This window comes from Neomonachus schauinslandi, chromosome 4, assembly GCF_002201575.2.
Source record: "Neomonachus schauinslandi chromosome 4, ASM220157v2, whole genome shotgun sequence".
NCBI lineage: Eukaryota > Metazoa > Chordata > Mammalia > Carnivora > Phocidae > Neomonachus > Neomonachus schauinslandi.
The window spans coordinates 92,550,861-92,576,029 of record NC_058406.1 but is presented as its reverse complement, the minus strand read 5'-3'; the positions used below and the strand labels follow the sequence as shown (position 1 = coordinate 92,576,029).

At 44.9% G+C, this 25,169-nt stretch overlaps 1 protein-coding gene across 1 annotated transcript; it reads right to left on the bottom strand.

Moving 5' to 3' along the window:
• Window positions 1-3,543: 3,543 nt before the first annotated feature.
• Window positions 3,544-14,107, bottom strand: DDX20 (DEAD-box helicase 20). The gene is made up of 11 exons (XM_021690046.2): window positions 13,801-14,107; window positions 13,322-13,416; window positions 11,312-11,480; window positions 10,580-10,694; window positions 10,317-10,459; window positions 10,042-10,180; window positions 9,888-9,946; window positions 8,569-8,651; window positions 8,129-8,234; window positions 7,902-8,003; window positions 3,544-5,383 (listed from the first exon to the last, which is right to left on the bottom strand). The coding sequence occupies exons 1-11, from the start codon at window positions 14,099-14,101 to the stop codon at window positions 4,224-4,226; spliced, it is 2,472 nt and encodes an 823-aa protein (XP_021545721.1). The 5' UTR covers window positions 14,102-14,107; the 3' UTR covers window positions 3,544-4,223.
• Window positions 14,108-25,169: the final 11,062 nt, after the last annotated feature.

Sequence of the window (25,169 nt, the reverse complement as noted above, 5' to 3'; positions counted from 1 at the left end):
GTTTTGAGCCCCAGCCCTGAATTACTGAAAGAATACAGAATACTGATATGCCTTTACATATCAGTGCTGGTTCTGCTGAGAATACAGAATCTTTAGTCCATCTAAACCAGGGTCTGAAACTAAAAAGAAACCCCAAAATGAAATGCTGTGTAGGGTACAGCAGGAAGCTCTGGAATTAGGTGACGGAGGCTCACATTTAGGTCCTGTCGCTTCCTTGCATGACTTCCCATCAGGCACTTTTCTCTTGGTTTCAGTGTGTTTCATCTTAAGAATGGGGGTACTGGATTAGATATCTTGAAGATATCTGATCTGATTTAGGTAATGAGAACAGGAATTTTCATATTCCACCATAATGTGAACAACACATATTCCCAACAATAATGGGAATCCTTTTAATTTCCCCACAACCACATCCCAATCAATGAAAACCGTAACAGAAGTGGAACATCAAGGCCAATCCACGGTGCTCAAAGGCCTTAGAAGCTGGCTATGAAATTCAGGTGCTCATATCCTTATCACCCACTAGGTGTCACTACGGATCCATACCTCACATAATCTGGAGCCCAGGAACTGAAAATCAGATGTGCACTGAGCAATGCAGGTTTGTTTTCACTGAAAAGCACTCAGTGTTAACTGGGACATACATGCTTGCTCACAGAGGCACAAATCCATATTCTGCCAAAACAAGAGAGTAACACCTGGTGACTGATCCAGTTCCAATGGTCAGCTACGACTATCAAAAATATCCTCATAAATTTTTTTTAAGATTTTATTTATTTGGGTGCCTAGGTGGCTCAGCTGGTTAAGCGACTGCCTGCGGCTCAGGTCATGATCCTGGAGTCCCGGGATCGAGTCCCACATCAGGCTCCCTGCTCAGCAGGGAGTCTGCTTCTCCCTCTGACCCTCCTCCCTCTCATGCTCTGTCTCTCGTTCTCTCTCTCGCAAATAAATAAAATCTTAAAAAAAAAAGATTTTATTTATTTGACAGACACAGCGAGAAAGGGAACACAAGCAGGGGGAGTGGGAGAGGGAGAAGCAGGCTTCCCGCCCAGCAGGGAGCCCGATGCAGGGCTCGATCCCAGGACCCTGGGATCATGGTATGAGCTGAAGGCAGACGCCTAACGACTGAGCCACCCAGGCGCCCCTATCCTTATTTTTAACGGTTAACAGACTTAATTTTAGAAGGGGAAAAAAAACTAAAACTTCATACTACTCTCTTGTCTCATACAATTTGATCTTCATGTAGTGTAATTCCTGTTCAATTTTTAGTATTCAGGGGCTTAGTATTTAGACGGTTTTAAAAGGTTAAGTATTACTGTAATACTTAAGCTAATTTAGAAAATGTTACTTTATTACCCAAAATAATAATGTCTTCCAAGTCAGAATTATCCACAGCTGCAGGTTTCCTAAAGATTTCTCTACACGTTAATACTGCTAGCCTAATTTAAGTTAAAGTTTAACTTGAATAGTTGTGGTCAGTATTGTTTAGCACTCTAAATTCAGACCTTAAACCAATTCACTGGCCTTCATCCAAATTACCTGAATTTATAAAGGCTCTGTATGTTCATGAAATGATTATTCTTTTCCCTAACTAGAAACTATTTTCTCTTATTAGTCATATATTAAGTCTTAGAAACTGGGAGCCTAAAAATCTAGTCTCATTTAATTGATGAGAAAACTAGACCCTAAGAGGTGGTATGACAGGTACAAGATAAAGGAGGCAGCAGCAGAGTCTCCATCAGGACGAATGCTCTTTCGACTAAACCACAAAGCATTCACAAGCAAATTTACCTAAAACCTATCTGTGGTTCCTAACAGATGACGGAGACATGCACCTTGACTGCCAATTCTAAACAAAAAAGTCTTCCATATAATCGCGGACAAATAGCAGCAGTTCCTTCCACAGCCGCCATTACTACTGCAGCCCTTCTTTGGGATGGTAACGGCTGAAATTTTCCAAGCAAATGCTTATGGAAAATGAAGCAATCATTATTTTCCTATGTTATATGTATTCTCACCTCCAGCTTATTTTTGTATTAAAAAACAAACACACACAAAATACAACAAACCTAAAGAAAGAATCCAATTAATTTCAAGACTAATAGGTAACCTCATCTCTAATTAAGATGCAGCAGTATCCTAATTAAAATCCCCTAGCAATGACAGACTGTGAACTTGGCTGTATTGTGGGGGAGAGGGTAGAAGAAAAGAAGTAAGTTCAATTATATAGCAATGACAGGAGCTTATTGAAACGTGTGTAATTAAAGTCTCTACCTCTTAATGACATGGTGGACCTAATTATGGATTTGCTATTTACAGTGTTAATTTAATTCATTCGACTTTGGCAATACATATACAGTACAGATACGTGTAAGTAAAGTGTACCATTGCCCAAACCAGATGACAGAAATCCAAGTTAAACAGGAGTTTAGGGTGGTGGTATGTGAGTGTTGGACAGTAAATGACAATGGCTGTGGATGTTTGCGGACAGCCCTGGGGGTAAATGTTTATACTGCCTAGATAAGTATGTACACAGGAAAGAAGAGCTTTCCCTCTAAAATGTAAATACATTTCTATTTGTAACAGGTTCTCTCACCATAAATCCAGTTCACAAAAAGGTTTGGGACCCAAATGCATAATCATAAAAGGATTGCCACAGAAAAGAAAGAATGTGTACAGTTGTCCCCCCCTTATCCAAAAAGAATATGTTCCAGGTCCCCAGTGGATGCCTGAAACTAGACAGTACCGAATCCTATATATACCTGTTCTTTCCTATACCTATAATTAAGTTTAGTTGATAAACGAGGCACAGTAAGAGATTAATAGAACAATCACAACAAACTATAGGTTATGTGAATATGGTCTCTGAAAATCTTATTGTACCGTACTCACCTTTCTTCTTGTGATGATGTGAGCTGATAGAATGCCCACGTGATGGTGAATGATGTAGGCACTGTGACATAGCATTAGGCTATTACCAGCCTGACAGTATGTCAGAAGGATTGTCTGCTTCTGGACCACAGTTGACTGGAGGTAATTGAAACCACAGAAAGCAAAATCTCGGATAAGGGGGCATTGCTGTAACTTCCAATTACATTTTTTCTAAATTGTAATTTATAGATGCACCATCTCAGAAAAATGAGATGCTCCCTACTAGGTGTCATTAAAAGCAGAAACTGGGAGAAAATTTACATTAAAAACATTAAAAGTAAAAACTGGGGGGAAATTTCTAGAAGACATAAGATCAGGACACACTGTGGGAAGAGTCTGAAGAGAACTGAGTTCCAGCTTCCAAAAAATACTTAAAGACCTAGACCTTTCCCTTAGCCTCCCAGCAGAGTAGTGCAGTTCTTAATCTGGGTTCCATACATGGGCTTCAGAAGGTCTGTGAACCTCTTGGAATTACATACACAGTTCCTGTTTACAGAATGGAAACTCTACAAATCTATAGCTTTCATCAGACCCCTAAAAGGATCCAAGAACCAACAAAGAGTAAGAGTTACTCCTTCTCTTGAGAAACAAAAATAAGACAGCCACTGATGATCCTCAGCTATTTAATGCACAGTAAAAACACAGACAGCTTTTCAATCTTAAAAACAAAAGACATTCAAAAGATGAACAATAAACATGTCAATAAACATTTGACTAAGTTTGCATTTTTACTGGTAACAAATATTTTTACTGGAAGCAAAGAGCATGAAAGCAAGTACCTTTGGAAAAGTCTGAAGCAATATTTTATTCCTTCCTGCCTAAATATAAAAGGCGAGGGGATTTTCTGATCTACCATGCTACAGATTTCTACAAGAACACACCTCTATGGAAATACAGTCCAAGCCTTTTGTCAAGAACTCCAAAGCATAAACTAACATTATTTTTTAAATCTCAACTGTTTTTATTTTTTTAAAGTAAGCAGTGGTATAAGTCTTTTTAAATGTTTCTTTTCCAAATGGCTTACAGAAAATGGCATCCTAGGACTTTTAGCTCTGTGTCCCCAAAATTTTCCTTCAAGAATCTGATCCGTGAAGTTTCTTAAAAAAAAAAAAAAGATAATGTACCTGATCAGGTACATCAAAACAATCTGAAAAATAGATGTGTCCCAGCGGGAAGCCTCAAGACGTTTCAAATTCCTCAAAAATGCCACTCTACTATATAGGCCAAGGAGGTTGGCTATCCAAAGGTATCGCTCATTGGTGTTTCTGGATGGGGTGAGGTACCGCCTACAATCACTGGTTGCCTCGCATCATTTCTTGGAGATAAATGGTATTCATGTAATAAGCCGCCATCCAGCTTGGATGCCTCTGAGCATTCCAATAATACGACTGAGAGGCAACAGCGTAGTACTCCTGCCATGCCCTGTAGTAAGCCCTCCAGTATTCCTCATAATCCTGATAGGCATCAGAAAAACTTGGATGTGTTTCCCTGTGGCAGTCATACCAACCATCTTCCTGAGGTTCTGCCTGCGCTCGATAGGAAGACCGCCTGGGAGGGTTTCTCCGGCTCTGCTTAGCTCTCTGGTTAGCCCCCTCTTTATGCCTGGCCTTTGTCTGGATTCCAGGTGATTCTTGATACTCTGCTGGATGAGGGGTGTCGTCTCCATTCAGAGGTTGTTCCAAAGAGATAGGGCCATCCACAGGAGTGGATTCCAAGTCTTTCAGCTGATTATCTGAAGAGCCTTCCAAGTAGGACTTACTTCCTTTGCTCTGGGAAGAAGTCCTCGAGCTGTAAGAATCACTGTCACTCTCTGAGTCTCCAGACTGACTACTACTTGCCAATATCGGCACTCTCTCCTTGGGAATTCTGTTTCTTACAAAACCATTTTGAGGATTCACAGTCTGATCCCCAGGACCTGTGTAATGCCTGATGATTTCCACAGGCTTCTCTAACCCCTCTTTAATATAGTGTTCATAATCCTCCACCAATTCTGTAAAAGTCAAAGAGTATGGCAGGTGGATTTTAAAGGCAGACAGACAAGGAATTTTGGGCAGTGACACAGGTAAAGCTTCTTTGACCTGGTGCTGACTGGTAGAGTTTTCAACAGAGATCTCAACAGGATTCTTCATTTGCTCTTCCAATTGTATGCCACAGCCCACTTCTTTTGGTGACATTGCTTTTTCTATGACTCCACACTCTGAGTGGCTTTTCACAGGAAGCTTCTGTTTAGGATTATTTTTTGATTTGACTAATAGTGAAGATACAGAAGTATTTTTAGATGAAGCCACGTGGTTACCATGACCTTTCTGAGTTTGAAAGGTTCTCTCCATTTTTTGGATCTGCTTTTTTAAGGGCTGGGTAGGTATACTTGCTAAGCCATATGTATGCATAGCAGCTTTAACCTCCACGTCCCAATCCAAACATTCTTCCATTAGACCAGGAGGAATGGGATCTACATAAAAGGAACAGAAGAATATTAAAAGTGTGAGCTGCTCTAGATCAGCAATTTTTGAATGACTTCATAAAGCTTTCCACGGTCAAATAAGGTTAAGAAATAAAATATACTAATAATATACTAAGAAGCTTAAGGATTACATTATATTAGTATCTTAAAAGATCTAAACAAGGGGCGCCTGGGTGGCTCAGTCATTAAGCGTCTGCCTTCTGCTCAGGTCATGATCCCAGGGTCTTGGGATCGAGCCCCGCATCGGGCTCCCTGTTACGCGGGAGGCCTGCTTCTCCCTCTTCCACTCCTCCTGCTTATGTTCCCTCTCTCTGTGTCAAATAAATAAAATCTTAAAAAAAAAAAAAGATCTAAACAATCCTTGCAGTAAAGAAATATGCCCCCAAATATGCAAGACCCATCCCATATCCACAAGCTATATCTCCCCCCCATACCTCCCACTCAAAAAGAGCTTACACTAGGAGTGAGGTCTAAGGCTTCAGCAATTCTCCCATCTCTTCCCTCCTCACTCTCCCCAACTCCTCCCCTTGATCTCACTAATGCCAACAGCAAAACAAGATATTAGAAAACGGATTGTGCTCCCCCCCAAAGCTTATCAGCTGGGAAATATTACAATTGCAACTCTGCACCCAAGTAAACCTGTCCCTCTATACTCCCAACAGGGAGAAATCACTGCCTCCAACAGTGGAGAAAAACCTCTACAGGGGAAAAAGTTAGATGACTATAAAAAAGATCTATGGTCTCAACAGCACTTGTAAGTTTTAAAAAATTTGCTGGCTCCAGCTCTCTAAATTTCCTATTCCATCCAGGTGGGACAATTCGCTCCCACCTGCACACTCTGACCTTCCCAAAGTGTGATCAGTTTTCATCTTAGGCACACAAAACATACAGAGCCCATGATTTACACAGGTCTTGCCTGTTTATTGTTGCTATTGGTGCTCATGTATATGTACCCACTACCTAATCCCTCGGATCAGGACTCTTCAGCTGGGGCTCTTGATCTCTGGCTGAATAAACCCTCTGACTAGAACTTTGATTCCTACTAAGGTGATATCCTTTGCTTGCCAACACCTATAAAAGAGGCCAATTTCTCTCCCACTCCTGCCCCAGGTACTTAATCTGAGCAGCCTACAAATTCCTAGTCCGATATAAGTCTAACACCACAAATACACTTTCTCATGATTTCAGGGCTCTGTTAACATTACATAAAGATCCAAATAAGTCATTTTCCAATATCCAAAGGCAAATTTTCTTTTTATCACTAAATGCTATGATACTGAATCCTACCCAAAGTCTTAACCCTCTTATACCAATTTTCAATTTATTTTTTCCACATTATAATCATCTGACAGGTTACCAATAGACTTACACATAGAATTAACATACTGTAGTGTCTTAAAACTGACAAAGAACCTACAGACCATTTCTAAAAACAAATATTTTCTAAATCAGAACACAAGCTTAGAGCAATTAAAGAAATTTGTGAAAAGATTAAAAAATGAGTTATTATAAAGCCAGAACTAATTCCCAGACATGTGCTTAGTCTAGCTTTATAAAAATCACTAAAGAAGTGATATATAAATAAATAAAATATTCCACGCTGTATTTATTCAATAACTACATATCCCATATTCTAGAAGATCACGTATATGTTATACAAGTATATATCTGTGTATATATATACACACACGTATCTACATATACACGTGTATACATACACACACACACTTACACTGCATACATTAACAAATGTAGCAAATAAACCACATTTCTACATGACAGTTTTTTTTAAATTTTCAAGAGATCATCAATAGTCTTGGACATGCAATTTCCCAGGTGGCACTTAAAAAAATCAGCCTGACAAATGAGTCACTAAAATCAAAAGAGAACATGGTAGCAGGGGTTCCTGGATGACTCAGTTGGAAGAGCATTCAACTCGATCTCGGGGTCATGAGTTTGAGCCCTATGTTGGTGTGGAGATTACTTAGTAAGTAGATAAATAAACTCAAAAAAAAAGAAAAGAAAAGAAAGAAAACACTTCAAAATTTCAAAATAGCATTCAAATTAAAGATACTACTCCTTCCTCATGGTGACGAAGGAGAATATGGCAAGAATTACCTTTAAAGCGACAAAAGTAATAAAATATATGCCCCGTTATATAAAAGAATAAAATGAAATTGCAAAGCTACAAACTAAAATATAGAGCTAATACAGTAGTAAAACATTTTTCATGTGCCAGGAATTACCTTACAATCTTCTCCCTGCTGCTTATGAGCTATAAGAACTTAGGCAAATTACTTAACTTCTCAATGCCTCAATATCCTCATTCACAAAAAGTCGATAATAATAGCACGCACTTCACAGGATTGTGGCAAGAATTAAAGGAGTTAACATACTGAACGGGACCCAACACATCCTAAGTACTCCGTGTCAGCTATTATTTTTATGAGGCCTATCACCAATACGATTATTCTTCTGATGGCAAAATGAAATAGACAAAATGTACCTGGTAAAGGAAGAAGGTTGATGTTACATTTCTGGGCAATTTTCATCATCACGTTTTCTTCTTCTCCCCGACAACAGTAGGTCACTGTCAACCCCAAAGTACCTAAAGCACAGAGGGAATGTTATGTAGATCAATTTCACATACATGTCACTCCACCTGTCATATTTGTAATTCTTCCTCCTAAAGAAAGCAGCCAAACTTTTTTCTTTTTCTTTTTTTTTTTTTACCAAAACGGCCAGCTCTGCCAATCCGATGCATATATGTCTCCCAATCCAATGGTACATCCAAATTTACAACCAGGTTCACCTTCTCAGCATCAATCCCACGGGAAGTCTTAAATTAAAGAAGAGAAGAAGTGTTTGCGTTAACTGCTACATGGGCACCAACGTACACCCGCTTACTCTAATATAACCAAGAGCCAAGTTAAGACCAGGAGGATATTTAGGAGCAAAGGAAAAGGAAATTCATTTCTAATGACTAGTTTCAAGAATAAACATGAAAATATAAAAGACTTTGAAGAAAGCAAATTCCCCAGCACTGGAAAGACAATTCCCTTCTGGTATTCTTATCAGATACACCCATATAAAATAATAAATGAAACCTGTGCATCTGATAATAGAGCCCAAGTCAGGATGGATTAGTCACCCAAACTGAACAGGCAATTTACCAAATCTGTGGAAATGAGGACTCTGCAATGAAACTGCTTCAGTTTGGCCATAGCATCAAGACGCTGATTCTGATTCATGTTGCCTAAAAACACCCAAAAAGAAAGTCATATAAAAACAAGCTAATACATATTTATCAAGTCCACAAAAAGCAGAAATCATAACTACCAGTCTTAACGCTTTAAAAATACACCAAACAAAGTTAATTCTCTCCTTACGTGCAAATCTAGGTTAAGACCTAAAGTCAGAATCTTTTAAAATCTGGTTGGGGGCGCCTGGGTGGCTCAGTCCTTCAGCATCTGCCTTCAGCTCAGGTCATGATCCCAGGGTCCTGGGATGGAGCCGTGCGTCAGGCTCCGTGCTCCGCGGGAGGACTGCTTCTCCCTCCCCCGCTCCCCCTGCTTGTGTTCCCTCTCTCGCTGTCAAAAAATAAATTTAAAAAATCTTAAAAAAAAAAAACATCTGGTTAGGCAGTCAACTTGAAATTCAAAACTTAATTTTAAATGGTGACTAGGTTATGCCTGCAGATATAACACTGTATCTGCAAAGTTACACATGAAGTAATTCTTAGGAAAATAAAATTGCTATAATTAGCCGTTTATAAATTTTGTTTTGAAGTGTGATCTATGGTCAAAATATTGTCCATTAATAAAGTCTCCCCAGTATCTCATGATATATAAAGACTAGACAAGCTTAGGCTAACAGGTTAAAAACTAAGCTATCAATGAAAATTCTAAAAAGGAGCTCAGTGATCAAAAATTCCTTTAAATCTTTCATTCCTATTAGATCAGCAGCAATAATTTAGCTATGTGTCAAAAATGAATCATCTTGGGGCACCCCGCTGGCTCTGTGGGTACAGCATGCAACTCTTGATCTCAGGGTTGTGAGTTCGAGCCCTATATTGGATATAGAGATTACTTAAAAATAAAATCTTAAAAAGAAGAATCATCTTTGCCTTCCACAAGACCTTAAAGCAGTTAATTCAGTAGCAATTCTTAGCATTTTTACAATGATTATGGAAAGAAGCAAAATATTTTTCTCTGAAGATGACAAAGACAAACTTTATAAAATTATTAAGTTCTTTATGGACAATCCATTCCAATTTCCTAATTTCATATTATATACCAAGTTACTTCTTAAACAACAAGGATATCGATATATCAAATCCCAATGAAATATTCACCTGAAATCTCCTTTACTCTGGAGACTCAGTGTAACCTCACACTCAAGACAACTCACGAAGTAGTATTTCTTCCTCCTGACTTTGGACAGGCTTCAAGTCAGAACACTAAACAAAGATTAAAGTAAGAGATGAACTTACCTGAAATGCACTCAGCAGGAAAGCCTTTAGAAGAAAGGATATCTGCCAAATGTTGTGCTCTATGAAAAATAACATAGAGGGTTATAATTTTATAAATATGGCCCTACACCTTTTATTTCACAAGTTCTCCAGGTGACCTCTTAAGGTACATTACCTGCTGTGCAAATTAGAAAAGACTAAGGCTTGATTAAACGGGATTCTGCTGAATAGTTCCTGTAAATGCTGAGCCTTTTCCTCAAAAATCTTATGGGCCAAAGGGTATGAATTGACAATTTTGTAATATTGCTTCAAACCTAGAAAGAAGTCAAAAGTCTTCTGTTAAAACAAACATATTTGCTACAGCAAAAATGAAAACAACAGCCACCTAGGCAAGGGAAAGCTCCAGAATATCACAAACCAGGAATGTAAATATCCAATATCTATACTCACCTATGAGACTCGGATCACTGGAATTTAGTCTTACAAAAGTGGGATCTCTCATGTACTTTGCCAAAGCATTAGCCAAAAATTCAGGGTAGGTAGCTGACACTGCCAACATCTGTTTACTGGCAGGCAAGGAAGAATAAATCCAGCTGCAAAACAGAAGAGAAATATATACCACGGAAACCAATCCCAGTAATTAGCACCTGGAAAAGCTAAAAATAGACACTTTAGGACACCATTTTAATAGTCAAGCAAGTTATTTCTCTTACTTTATTTGCTCCTGGAAGCTGCCTTCTTCTAAAAGCTTATCTGCTTCATCAAGAATAAAGAGACGTATACTGCCTGGGTTCAAGTAGTCAAGTTCTATCAGTTGTTTAATTCTGCCTAAATTCCAGAAAAAAGCATATTGAAAATATTTAAGATGCACTGAATGTGTGCACATCTCAGTCAATGTTGTTAGCCTACTTACTCACCGTTCATACTGCTGACCTTCTTGACCTGACCCTCATTATTATGCATTTATACACTGAACCACAAATCAGAAACTGAGTTCTGATCTTGCCTAAATCCATTATTTTTCCCTCACATTTCACCACCAATAAGTATGGATCATAACACTGTTCTCATCAAAAAAGACTGAATGCTAAGGCCCTGAATACTAAATTCTGATTTGAGTGATTCACGACTGAATGATTAATAGAGAAGCAAAGAATAATCCCAATCCATGGCTTAGAAAGGCTTCCTGAAAATCATCTCATTCCTCCTCTTCTCAGAAGCCAATTCCATACATGTGCTTAAACATCCTTATGGAGATTTCATAAGTCCTCTTGGTAATCCAGTCACGTGTCTATACCTCACTAGTCTAAGCCTCTTCATTTATAATCCTCAAAATAATTATCATAGTTATTAAAGATTCCCATATTCTTAACTTAATTATATTACTTATATGAAAAGCGTTCAGTTCCTTAAAAGCCCCAGTTATAAACAGGGTGATATCTTACCAGGAGAGCCAACAGCAATATGACACTTTTTAAGTCTGGTTTTGTCTTGTGATAATGGAGTCCCTCCAATAAAGACATGACACTCTAAGCCTTCCATTTTTATTCCAATAGCTGTAATAACAGAATGTATTTGTACAGCAATTTCTCTTGTAGGAGCCAAGATCAAAATCTAAAAAAGCATAAAATATATATACCTTTAACAAGTCAGTGGAAATGATACATGTGATTGGCATGCTCATACTACAGTGAGCTATTTTTCATTTAAACAACCATTTTAAATGATGAGTTTTTATAGACAAGGGAAGCTACTCCATTCATTCACTTATGTATTCATTCAACAAATGTTATTAAACAAGAACCTACTATATGTACTAGGCAACATGTAAGTTGCTGTAGAGTCAACAATACACAGTCCAGGGGCGCTTTGGTAGCTCAGTTGGTTAAGTGTCTGCCATGGGCTCAGGTCATGATCTCAGGATCCTGGGATCGAGCCCCACATGGGGCTCCCAGCTCAGCGGGGAATCTGCTTCTCCCTCTCCCTCTGCCTCCTCCCCACGGCTCATGCCCTGTCTCTGTCTCTCTCTCTCTCTCAAATAAATGAATAAAATCTTAAAAAAAAAAAAAAACAATACACAGTCCTTGCTCTCATGGCACTTTCATTCTGTATAAGAACATACACAATAAACAAACATACATAAATCATGACATACAATGAAAAGTGCTATAAAGAAAAATCAAACAGGGAAAAGAGAGAAGTGACAAGGAAGGGAAGGAGTTATTTTAAATGGGGCAATCTAGGAAGGCTGTAGGGCGTAAGGGCGTAACATCTGAGCAGAGACCTAAATGTATACCACAGAGTAGAGCTAGCTGGGTGACACCTGGGGAACTGTTTTCGAGAAGAGAACACAGCAAATGTAGAGGCCTTACAACAATAATGTTCTTAGTGTGCTTGAGGAATAGCAGGGAAGCCCACTGGACCAAATCAGGGTCAGATATCTAGGCCCATGAAAAAGGAGCCTTGAGACTCACGGTGAGAACTCTGCAATATAACAACTGGAGGACAAGGTGAAACTACATGTTCTCAGCTATGAGAAGAAAAAACTCCTTTAAAAAAAAAAGCTAGAGGAAAATATGCCAAAACAGTTAACAGCAGTTTCTTTCTGGGTAGGTAAAATTATGTGCTGTTTCCTGGTACTTGTTTACTTTTCTGAATTTTCCAATTTTTCAAAAATGAATATGTATTACTTTGAGAACACAAAGATCTGAAGTTTAAAAATTCAAATTTGGTTTATGGAACTTATTCAGCGTTTTGGCATTTCACCTACTGCCAAATTGTCAGAAGCCAAAATCTCGACTACATCTCAAATTCACAAGTAGACTAGCTTAAGTCTTTGGGAAGCAGAAGGATTTCCTATGTGCATAACCCAGAATTTGGTGGTTATAAGACTCAAAAAGCTTTGAATATGGATATACTGGCATACTGTTTATACATAACATGGGCTCAGCCAAACTTTGTTGAAGAAACGATCCCCAAACCTAAATCGCTTATTAATTTGGGTAAGGCCATCTTTAGACCTACTCCAAGAGAACCTAGAAGATGGGAGATCAATAGAACACACTCACAGAGCGAGCAATAGCCAGAGCACCACGTTATCATCAATCAGGCCAAATACTAAATCCTACCACATTCGGGTCAGCAAGTAAAAGAGTAAAGAAAACCTATCTGTATTTTCAGGTAATGAAAAAATTGACACACATGGCAGACTTAATCTATTTAAGATGCAGTAACAGAAATTTCCAAACCTCTAACACTAATGAGGGATCCTTGGTTACCACCCACACCACAGCCACGCAACAGCTTTAATGTCTACTTTGTTTCTATACTTTTCATATGGCTTAACTCAATCATCATCAAATTCATCTCTTCTGTCTCTCAGAAGCTACTGGTGTTGCATCCAACCTGTGATAAAATCCACATACCCTCCTTTGGGTCCTCTGAGCTACACTCACCTGGGTACTTAGGTTTTCAAGAACAAGAGAGTCCAAAGCAATGGTAGAGAACACACAGGTTTTCCCAGTGCCAGATTTGGCTTGAACAATTAAATCTGAGGAGAAAAAGATACATGCATCACTAGCCAGTACTGACTAAAGAAGCTTAAATACCAACATGAAATCACAGAACCAGAAGGTTCTCCAGAGATCACCGAATTGGCACATTCGTTTGTAGTTAACTCAAAAAAGCATGAGGCCACATCCGGAAACACGCCTCTTCCCTGAACCTCTACTTCATCTTCTCGAATTGAGAGCCCCCTGTCACTGTACAAAGGGCCGTAACCATCTTCCAACTGAACACCGCGTCTCTGTTTTACAAGAAAGGAAACTGAGGCTCGAAGGCGCACAGCGCCCGGCCGCAGGCCGAGGCCGGCACCGGCGGCCGCCCTGGGGCTCCTCCCGGACCCTCCCGGCCCGAGCGCGGCCCCCGCCCTCACCGAGCCCGCAGCGCCCCAGCGGGATGGCCTTGAGCTGCACCGGCGAGGGCCGCTCGAAGCCGGCCGCCCGCAGCCCCTCCAGCACGGGCCGCGACAGCAGCAGTGACTCGAAGTCGGCCGGCTCCGCCAGCAGCACGTCCCCCGTGCGGGTCCGCGGCCCGCTGACGTCGTGAGCCGTCCGCAGGCTCCGCACCGGCCCGGGGACTGGCTCCGAGGCCGCGAGCTGTGCGGCCACACGCTCCGCCGGCATAGCGGCCTCCACCGTCGCTAAGGCCGCGGGGGCTTCAAACGCCGCCGCCATCGTCGCCGCGCCGCCCGATCTCGCGGTACTTGAGGCGAGGGAGGGAGCCTAGGAGCGAGAAGAGGAAAAACTTTATTGGCAGTCCTCCCGAAAAGACACTGACAGCCTTGGCTTGGGAGAGGGGCGAAGGGACGGAAGTCGGAGGCTTAGGAAGTCTCGGAAATAGCGATAACGACAAAAAATGTGGCCCGAGGAAGGCGGGAAGAGGGAGGAGAGGAAGGCGGAGGCTACCGGCATGCGGCCGCGGGCGGCCTGCAGAGGGCGCCGCGCGCTCAGGGTGGGGGCGCCGCCCCGCCTCCCGGGCCTCCGTGGGCGGTCCGGCCAGCCCCGCGCCCCGCCCCGCCACGCTCACAACGCGGGCTTTGTGATGCGCGCGGGGCGTCACGCTCCCCGCCTCCGGGCCGCGGGCGGCGGGCGCCTCTGGCCGGGCCTGTCCCCGCCCGCCCGGAGCTCCGAGCACGGCCGGACAGGACTTCCCCGTAGTGCGGTCCGTGTCCGTCTCGGTACCGCTTCACTCTGTCCCCAGCCCCAGCGCTGTAGTTGGCGCACTGAACGCCCATGCGGTCCACTGAATTGCAGCCAGGCCCCGACTGACACCTCCCAAAGCCCTAGTTCGGCCTCACACCTCCTGAACTTAGATTTGTACATCCATCTGCCTTCTCAGCAACGCCACTCAGAAGTCTGATAGACATCCCAAATCTGCTCCTGTCCCTGGCGCTATGCACCACCATCTCACGGGTGACAACTGACAGTCTTTGCCACTTTCCCTTCCTTTAAGGTCTCTGCTCAAATATCGCCTTTCCAAAGAGGTCGTTCCTGACCTATTATTTTTTAATAAGTTTTTTATTTAAATTGAATTAGCCAATATATGGTACATCATTAGTTTCAGATACAGAGTTAAGTAATTCATCAGTTGCTCATCACATCACCTGCCCTCCTTAATGCCCATCACCCAGTTACCTCAATCCCCACCAACCTTCCCTCCAGCAACCCTCAGTTTTGTTTTGTTTTTTAAAGATTTCATCTATTTGACAGAGAGAGACGCAGCGAGAGAGAGAACACAAGCAGGGGGAGAGGGAGAAGCAGGACTCCCGCCAAGCAGGGAGTCCGATGTGGGGCTCGATCCCAGGACCTGGGGACGACGACCCCAGCCGAAGGCAGACGCCTAACGACTGAGCCACCCAGGCGCCCCAGCAGCGGCCCTCAGTTTGTTTCCTATAGTTAAGAATCTCTCATGGTTTGTCTCCCTCTCTGATGGCTTCCCATTTAGTTTTCCATCCCTTCCCATACGATCCTCAGCACTATTTCTTATATTCCACACATGAGTGAAACCATATAATTTCTCTGATTGACTTATCTCGCTCAGCATAATACCCTCCAGTTCCAACCATGTCGATGTATTTTATTTTTTTAAAGATTTTATTTATTTATTTGAGAGAGAGAGAATGAGAGAGGCAGACTCCCTGCTGAGCAGGGAGCCCGACGTGGGACTCGATCCTGGGACTCCAGGATCATGACCTGAGCCGAAGGCAGTCGCTTAACCAACTGAGCCACCCAGGTGCCCCCATGTCGATGTATTTTAATTCCAGTAGCGTTAACTGTGTTATATTAGCTTCAGGTGTAAGATATAGCGATTCAATCATTCTATACATTACTCAGTGCTCATCATGAGAAACTTACTCTTTAACCCCCATCACCTATTTCACCCCGACCTATTATTATCATCTAACCTAGTTCCCCCATCCCCTGAGCTCCCCTACCTTTCCCACCACTCTGTTCCCTTGTTCTGCTTTATTTTTCTTCATGGTACTTACCACTACCTGAGATTGTGTTTATTGTCTGTCTCCCCCGCTCTGTGAGGACAGGGACCTGTCTAGTTCTCTCCTGTATTCCTAATGGGAAAAAAGCAGATCTGAAACATAGTAAGTGCTTAATATTGAATAAACAAGCTCCTATGACCAAGTCTTAGTCATAATTCCAAATTTAAATATTTCTGGACCTAATCTTATTCACAATTTAAAACCTAAAGATATTCTACGTCCAACTCCCAACTTTTTCTTTTGTCCTTATATCATCATTCTGATCATTATCTCTCCCCCTATTTTCACACATTTGCACGTACCCAGATTCCAAATGATGGGGGGGGGCGCTTTGGCAAGGTAATCCCATTGGAAAGAGGTCCCAAAGATGTATTTTGCTTAGAAATTTAGAAAACATTGAGAAAATGTCAACTGCCCATGTGAAAGAGGGGCGCCTGTTGGGATTGGGCACTGAATTTTCCAGGCTTCCCCATAGTACCCCCGCCTCGCACCCACCTAACCCCCACATCCCACACCTGAGAATTATTCTAGACCCCACCATCTACCATCCCTCTCCTTTTCTAACAATTACCTAAGGGCAGGTAATTTGACCTCTACATATTTTATTCATTCCTCTATCCAGTCCCCCTGGCATGTATCCTATTTTAAGCCCCTTTATCATCCTAGCTGTTGAAACAACGTCCAGAATGGTCCCCCTGCCGAGTTTCTTCTCTCTCCCAGCCACTCAACCCACAGGTGCCGGAGTAATCCTTCTTAAGTGTGTATCTTAGGTTGTTTGGGTCCAGCTTCAGGTCCTGTTCCTTTTAACAGCCTTTTTTATTTCCCACACCAGACCCCCACTTCACACTATAATAACTCCAGTCTCACTCTCACCGTGTTCTATTTACTTGTTTGCGTGTCTGTCCCTCACTGTGAGCATCTCAAGGATGGGATTTTATCATTCTGTGCTCTCCAGCCCAGCACAGGCCCTTGGTGGACTTAACAAACATTGAATCTTGCTCAAAAGTCTTTGCTGGGTCTCCATGCACATAGCAGTAGTTCTGTAGAATTCACACCAGTCACTGATGAAGCAGCCAGCTCTCATCCCAAAAGAAACAAAAAGACTACTCTTCCAGAAAAGAACATTTCCAGTTTTATAGGCATTCTGTGATTGTGTCTGTTGTTTATGATGTCTCACGGACACAAATATTGCAGTAATGTTACTAGGAATAAATTGTATTGCTCCAGCTAAAAACACAAATCAATAAAATGTTTTCCTCAGTAGCGAAAAATGTTAATAATGTTGTTGGCTGTAACTTTTAGTGCCATAAAGATAAAACCCAAAGGTAAGAGACCATTTAATAACTGGGTAAGTTGTGAGGGTAACATACACAGTAAGGAGTTGGACTCTTGTGTGCCTCCCGGCCTCCCCCAGGGTAAAATCACACTGGGACCCCAACCTTTTCTTATGGCGTTCTGTCTACCTTGGAAAGCCTTTCCTCACCTTCTGTACCTGGGAGCTAGAGAAGGGAAGGATTCCTATGCACTGAAAAGCAAGTAAAACGTAGACTCAGGATGGATGCTGAGGATTAATGGTCCCATACGATCATTTCCAAGTGGAGGTTTCTGTACCGGAGGAGAGAAAAGCAGTGGAAATAAAAACATGGACATAAGGTGGCCCACCCTGAGTGTGAGGATCCATGGGGAAAATGTGGAAAAGAAAAGCACTACCATTTTTACAGCAACTTCTTCTCATTTAACCCTCAAAGCAACAAAGGGTAGGCAATACTAGTTGCATTCAACCCGCAAACATTTCTTTATTCTTTCTTTTGACAGTCATCTTCTGAACACCTAATATGAATCAGCCCCGTGAGGGAGATACAGAAATGGGACAAAATAAACAGAACTTTGCCCTCAAGGAGAAACATACACGCAAACAGGTGGCCCCAATCAAGGAGGAAATACGCAAGTGGCACGAGGTGGTGTAAAATCATATGCAATCCTGACATTTTTCCAGGGCCTTAGTTCAAGTGTGGCTGTCATGTGGGAGAGAGTGAGAACTTCTGAGAAAATAAGGAAAACAGCTTTTGGTATTCAGAGAGCAATAGCTTTCTTCCTTATACCCTCCTCATCTCCACCCCAAATCAAAGTGCCTCAAAGCGTGCATCGAACTATCGGGAAGACTCCATGCACGGATCATTCCTTACCTAATCCCTGAGTCTAGTACTTCTGCCAAAACGGCAGCACCAGGAGGCAAAGCTCAAGTCCCATGAAGCACTGGGGGCTCATTTTCTGAGCCGATCCTGAAGGATAGATAAGGAGTTCATCAGGCAGTGGGGGTGGAAGGAGAGCTCACCAAGCAGACAAGTCAGAGAGATATTCTGGGCAAAGGGAACAGTTTGTGCAAAGGCGTGGAAGCCTGCGAAACCATAATAGTTTAGGGAAGCCATGAGCTTTAGTGTGAACGGAGGCAAGTATGGCAGCAGGTACCAGGAAATGAGCCTGCAGAGATATATCGGTCCCACATTATGGAGGACCTTGTCTGCTACCATAAGGGCGATCAAATGAGTGTGCTGTGCTCTCCCAATGCGGCAGCAGAGCGGGGGGGGGGGGGGGGTGTGTCTGTTATGTAACAAGAGAAATACAGTTGGAAATGTGGATGGGGCTTGATTCATGACAAAGCTGAGGGGTTTGGGTTTTAACTTGCAGACCGTGGAGCATCGTCTAAATTTGGGATCTAATTGGAGGCAGGTAACTGCAGGCCCACATCACACACTGTTTCTCACACCCGATGGCTCTTGGGTGTTTTAGGTGTTGGCACAGTGCTTTCCGAGTATCAGGGCTTACCTGCGAGCGGCTTATCCAGCAAACTGACTCAGCATGCGTTTCCTCGCTCTCTCTCCCAGACAAGGGGGCCTTTCCTCCTGCGTTCTTCCATTTGTCTGCTCAGTGAACTACTGCCATCAATAAACTTCAGTTATATGAAGTTTATCAAGTCACGATATCTGGCCATCTGGACGGAATTTATTGTTTCGTGATCTGCTCAATCCTATGTGGTTACCTCCCAACACTGAGAATAACTATTTTTACACGTGCCCCTGGCCTAGGGGGTGACCCTATGTTCAGTACCTTTTCAGACGGGAATTAGGAGGTGGGGAAGCAGCCAAAGCCCAACCCCTGAGCCCTGTGTAGCCACCTACCACCCTGGGCATTTGCCTGGCAGGCTTTCGGGAAAGAACCCCAGGTCTTTCTCCCTCTCTCCAGACCCGGCTCCCCTCTGCCCAAGGCCCACGTTGATTAATTGCCCCTTTTACTACCACAGCCTCAGTCTTTAGGGAGGAGGGTGTCACGTTTGCTCTTCTCCTTGTGAGAACGGGGCCCCATTCATTCTTGTCCAGGCAGCATAATAAATAACCTGCCCCTGTTGGCAGGGAGTTTATTAGAGACTGATGGGACATTTAACAATAACTGGGGGCCTGTGATTTATTAGGTAGGGAGGTTCATGGCGTCTCCAAAGACTGGGAATGTGGAATTTAATTGATAAAGCGGCTGTCAGCAGCAATGAGATGCACTCAGTAGAATATGCATTTGAGGGATTCTCTTTGGAGCTGTCAGGAAGGGCTTCAGCTAATCATATTCAGCTCCTGCCGATGGTGGTGTCTGCTGGATATGTGCGTGAGAGACAAATGGCAGGGAGGGGGACTCTGAAAGGGGCCCGGGGAGGGAGGCACCTGTCAGTTGCCCAGCCCGATGGAAGAATGTGACACAAATGAGCAAACGGAAACAAGATTCCCATCACCCTCAGTGAGGACTCCCCTTCCAGAGGCCTTAGTCTCTCTCCTGCGAGCTGCTCAGGAGAGCAAGAGGTGCTGAGCACCCACTTCCTGGAAAAGAGGGGAAAGGAAAGAGTCAAGTGGCAAGAAGAGCGATTTGTTCTGGAACTCTAAACTCCCTGCACCCTGAGGTTTCTGCGCCAGAGACCCGTCCCTTTCTTCCCAGCCACTGACCCTCAGATACACAACGCGCGCTGCCACGCCCCACAGTTACCCTGCTGTCCCCACACCAGTTTCCATGCACGTCCCTCCAACCCCTGGTTCGGGTGGCAGCGCCCCCTGTCACTGCTTTCATGCCAAGAACAGAGCCTCAGAAACTCGGGCGGAGACTCACCTTTTGTTGTTGTTGTCTCCCAGCTCTGGAGCCCCCAGGATCCAGGCTGAGACCCTGGGAGTAAATGCCTGTGGTCTGTGCAGAACGGGCAGCTACCTACCCCACCCCACCCCCCGCCTTGGCGCACCCTCCACCCCGTTTCCTGACAATAAGCACAGATGATGGCACAGCTCTGTCCTCAGGCAGTCTTGGGCTTCCCTGAGGCAGCTCTGCTCGAATTCTCTTAGCCCCCATCCCTGGGGCTGTCGCTCAGCCTTAAACAAGGCATGGAAGGCCCGAGAGGGGCTTTCTCAGGTCAGGCTGCTTCCCTCCTTTGATCCTCCTGCATCTATTCTTAGGCCCCAGGAGACTGGTCTGCCTCCTTGTTCCCTTCAGGGAGAGAAAGGGAGGGGAAGGAAAGCGCCAGGGAAGAAGTAATTGTCACTGTCTAATCTGAGCCTCGGTGGTGACACTGAGGGACCTCAGAGCAGAAGGGATACAGCAACTGGTTTGATTAAATCCAACCTCTCCCGCAACCTTGTTAAATTAAACTGACAGGCCCAGAGCAGACGCGGGAGGGCAGAGGGATCATCGCCTCGGGCGGGGGTGGAGGAGGCCCGGGGCCCAGGTTGGTAAGAAGATCAGATGGTAGCGGAGCAGCGGCCTGCCCTTTTGTTTATTTGCTGACTACAGATAGGAGATGAGATTTATGGACATACGATGCTTAAGTACCTGTCTGAGCGCAGGCTGGTGAGGCTGACGCAGAGGCAGACGCCTACCTCCCTGTAGGCTCTGCAAACTCCCTTGGCAGCCGGTCCTCACATTTGGAACTGTGCTGGTGACATTTCAAAGGGCTTCTACACATCTAACCTTTACAACAGGCAGGGAGCAGAGGGATTATCTGCCCCACCTTACAGTTAGAGAAACTGAGGCACGGAGAGATTACAGGGCCAACCAGAGTCGGGCAGAGACAGGCAACAGAGACTATCCAAGACCCCTGGTCTTCTGCCTGTGTGGCTTCTGGCCCACATCGCCTCCAACATTACGCCATATGGCAGAATTTCCCAGGTTTTAGTCCCCGGACTGCTATTTCTTCTCCCACCCACCAGAGAAATGTAAGCCACACAGTTTGCTTTGTGGGCCATCAGCAAAATGCCAATTCCCAATTGGCTTGGTGCAGCCCACCTGCAAAGCACACAGCTAGCTTCCAAAAAGTCACGAGGCCATTCTGTCATACTCATGTCACCCTCCCACACTCCCAAGCTCTTCCGAGCCATTTCCACTTCACCTAATCACAATTCAGAGGAGAGGGGGTAAGCCCGAGAGATTGTCAGCCCACCAGCAACAGCAATCGTAGGAGGCAAACACCGATACCCTGCTGGCTTCCTCACCTGTCACCCAGTTCCTCACCTGCCAAAGCTAATTTTCCACTCACCGGTGGGTGAGAGCTCATTTCAGAGTGTCTGAGCCACACACACACACACACACACACACACACACACAAACACACGGATACACACTGTCATTGTGAACAGAGCGCTGCCTCACCCACGATGCCCTTGTTCCCACTTCGGGTGCACGCCATCGATTTGTTCATGGACACCTCCAGCCCTCCCCGATCTCTGTTTCTGTAGGGAAGACATCGGGATGAGGATACTCCAAAGGCGGTGCACACCGATTGCCAGAGTGTACGGTCAGACCTGCCTCCTCCAGGGGCACACTCATCACACACCAACCAGTTCATGATCAAATCCCGCAATGGGGGAACAGGGACAGGAGGAAGGGGGAGAGAGGAGCAGACTTTCAACCACCATGAAGGACGCTGGGTGAGAGTGGGCACAAGGTGGTAGCATTTGCTTGATGAGGACGTTTGGTTTCACCGTGAACATCACCCACCATGGGAGGGCGCATATGTGCCACACCAGATGATGTATCACCATGCTCTTTCTCTGTGGTTACCCCATGATTCGGATCGCCACTCTTGACCCGAGAAAGATAGGAAAGGGCAGATGGACTGGTAGGTCGAAGGCACTTAGACAAATACCACCAGCCTCCTAAACTCATCTCTGGTGTTGTCACTCTCCACACCCAAACCCAACATCTCCAATCCATCTGAACTCCTCTTAGGCACCGAGTGGGATTCCTCTAGAAACACCTGCCCAAGTGAGTGGAGGGGAAGGTCATCTTGCCTGGGAGGCGGGGAGGAAAGACCACCGGGTCCGGGCTCTTGTGTTGGTTCTGCCATTCGCGACCTGGGGGATCTAAGGCAAATCACTTAGCATTTCTGGGCTGCACTTTCCCGACCTGTAAGTCATAGGCTTGGGCAGGAAACACAGACTTTGGTTAGAGTTTTAAAACTTTAAAGATCACAGAGGCGAAAAGTGAGACACAGAGAGGTTGAATTACTTGTCTGAGGCCCCGTGGCGAGGCAGTGGGGTGACCAAATGGGTGTGGGTTCTGGAGCGAGAACCAGAGCCTTTGTGTGACCGGAGGGGAGTTCTGGCTCATCTCCCTTCCTCATCTGCAGAATGAGGCAACAGGAGCCCCTGCCTCTGAGGGTTTGGGAAGAATGGATGAGCGCCTGATGCAGGGAAAGCCTTCCGTAAATGTTAGCGAGCACTATTTTTAGTGACAGACCGGAGGTTCAGACCCACACATTTGGTCTCTCCATGAGGTCACAATCCCCTGACTCTCTAGAAGGTCCTCCTCAGCTCCAAAATTCTATGATTCCAACTCAGAAAGATGAAAATGCAAGTTAGTTCCAAAACCCTCCAGGCAGAGACACAAAAGACCATTTTGGGGCTTCATTATTCACTCTCCAGTGCTTCAGTCACTTCCTATGGGTGATGATTCATGGGAAATAATCACAGCAAAGAAAACCTGTCCAAAGGCGGGCAGGGGGTGGGGGGAGCAGTAAAACCCAAACCCCTTTGGACGTTCAGCGCCTCTTCTTAAAAATGCATCTTCATTTGTGAAGTGATGACAAGTGTCTCTTGGTCTCACTGCCATTCCACTCTGGAACTTGAAGCTTTCTTTAGGTGTAGACTCCTGCCCCGGCCCCACCCCCACAGAGCCCCAGGGAGAGGGTCCCACCTCTCTGGCCAGGCAGAAGCCTTCCCAGCACCAACTGTCACCCCGGCCCTGGCTGCCCTCCGGGTCCCCAGCCATACTCCAGGGCTGACATCTGATCAGGGCTAGCACAGTTCTCTGGCCCCTGCAGAAGACCAGAAGCCTGCTGGAAGCAAATACACAGTAAGCCAACCTTGAGATGTGACCTCTTTATCTCCCGGCCCCATGGCCTCAGGAGGAGAAGCAGGTAGCCTTCTTTCTGTCTTGCTAACAAGTCCCTCCCTGGCAGACCGCCACCTCCTGGTTTTTGCTCACAGCTCCTCGAAGCTCCCGCTCCGCAGGGATGGTAAGTAGCATGTAATGAAATGAGCGCTCGCTCTGAGTGGCAGGCCATAGGAGGGAAGGTTACAGGGAAGCCAGCGCTGGGCCTCTGAGTTGGCGGTGGCAGACCTCTCCCCAGGAGAGTGCTGAGAACGAGTCCCTCTCCTTTTCCGTGCAGTTTGCGTCTGCAAGCAGTAGTTTGCGCAAATTGCATAAACATTTCCCTTAGCTGTGCCCCGACATTCTTCAGGAGTTCTTTGCAGTTGAAAAATACTTGCTTTTCCAGTAAATGTTTGCAAAATGGAAATATTTGCTTCCCGAGTAGCAACGAGACCATTGCTTAGGCATCATAAGCGCAAGATCCATAGCTGCAAATAATTCCAAAACAGGGCTCAGTAGCCGCCCATATTTGGACTGGTCTAAATTACGGTTCATTATTTGGACTAGTCTAATTTGCACTAGTCGATTCCCTCTGAGTTGTTCAAGAGAGATAGCCCATTCATACCTGGAGTTTTCCCAATGTACTCTACTGCTATTTCTTCCTCCAACACTTTCCTTCTGTGCCCCTCGAAGAAATTTTAGCACCTGCACGACTGATGGCCTGGTCTTGCAGGCAGGTGACTTGGTAGAGAAGTTAAGGCTGAGGGTGGTGCTAGGTTGGCACTAAGTGTAAATCGATGGTGGGGTTTATGGATGGGGAGCTACAGGAGCTCGCCCCCTCAGTGGCTCTAGTCATCTCTGGTATCCCACGCTAGGGCACATCCCTCCTGCTTTCCGCAGAATAGGTAGTAGAAAGAAGGAACGGGGAGACTTTGTTCCACCAAGACAGTTGCTCTGTCTTTAAGTGGGGAGAACGAAACTCCATGTTTGAAGACATGAAAGGTAAGGAGCTCTTTTTTTTTTTTTCATGACTAGACCCTTTGATTCCTTCAGCCAGTCAAAAGATTTTTCAATTGAAATCCAAAGTGAATCTTTCCTTTAGAACCGAGAGACCTCCCAACATATAGGCCACTCGGTCCCTCTGTTGTCCCGCCTGGAATTGGGATTGCATGAGGCAGAGACCCAGTGCCCTGTCTAAGGTGAGACAGAGGACTAAAGCTAGGAGTTAGATTCTTTCAAGAATAGCTAGGCCTCACTCCGATCCCCTCCCCACTACCCTGACACGTTCACACTCAGACGCGCAGTCTCTGCTCAACACCTCGGGGCCTGCCTGCTAGGCAAGGTCCTCTGCCTGGAGAGCAACAGTTCCCCAGTGCTATCTGAGCACATTCCAGCAGCACGTGTTTATCTCCAGGGTCAGCCTTTCCTGTTGATGCTCTGGAGGTGTGTGGGGGGGTGGCGGAGAGGGGGATCGGGATAATGGCTGTTGGCAGGCACAGGGCATGGAGGCAGGAGGGCAGTGGTGATACGGACCCCACTCTGGGGAGGGGGGTGTTATGATGAGGTTCCCAGACTGTGTGTGGCCACGTATGTCTTTCCTCACATTGGTATGAGCTCCTTGGCTCTTCTACTGCTAGGGGAGAGGAGCACTGCCTCACCCAGGGATGCATCTTCCAGAGCTGGCTAGGACGCAGTGGGTGGGGACCTCCAGGTGGGGGCCACAGGATATGGAGCCAGGAGAACAGCAGTGTTTCCATTGTTTCGCTTAGGATGTGAGCTCTGTTGGGACACAACTGGTTCTGCCTCTCCCTGCGAGCTCAGTCATTGCTGCCAGGACCTCCAGGCTTTGGCAA

Excerpts from the sequence above, each read along its gene's own strand:
- DDX20 (XM_021690046.2), bottom strand. The coding sequence starts at position 14,101 with ATGGCGGCGGCGTTTGAAGCCCCCGCGGCCTTAGCGACGGTGGAGGCC. Across the intron at positions 8,652-9,887 it reads TCCTGCTGAGTGCATTTCAG|GCAACATGAATCAGAATCAG; the intron begins GTAAGTTCATCT and ends GGGTGTTTTTAG. Across the intron at positions 8,235-8,568 it reads TCCTCATTTCCACAGATTTG|ACTTCCCGTGGGATTGATGC; the intron begins GTAAATTGCCTG and ends CTTTAATTTAAG.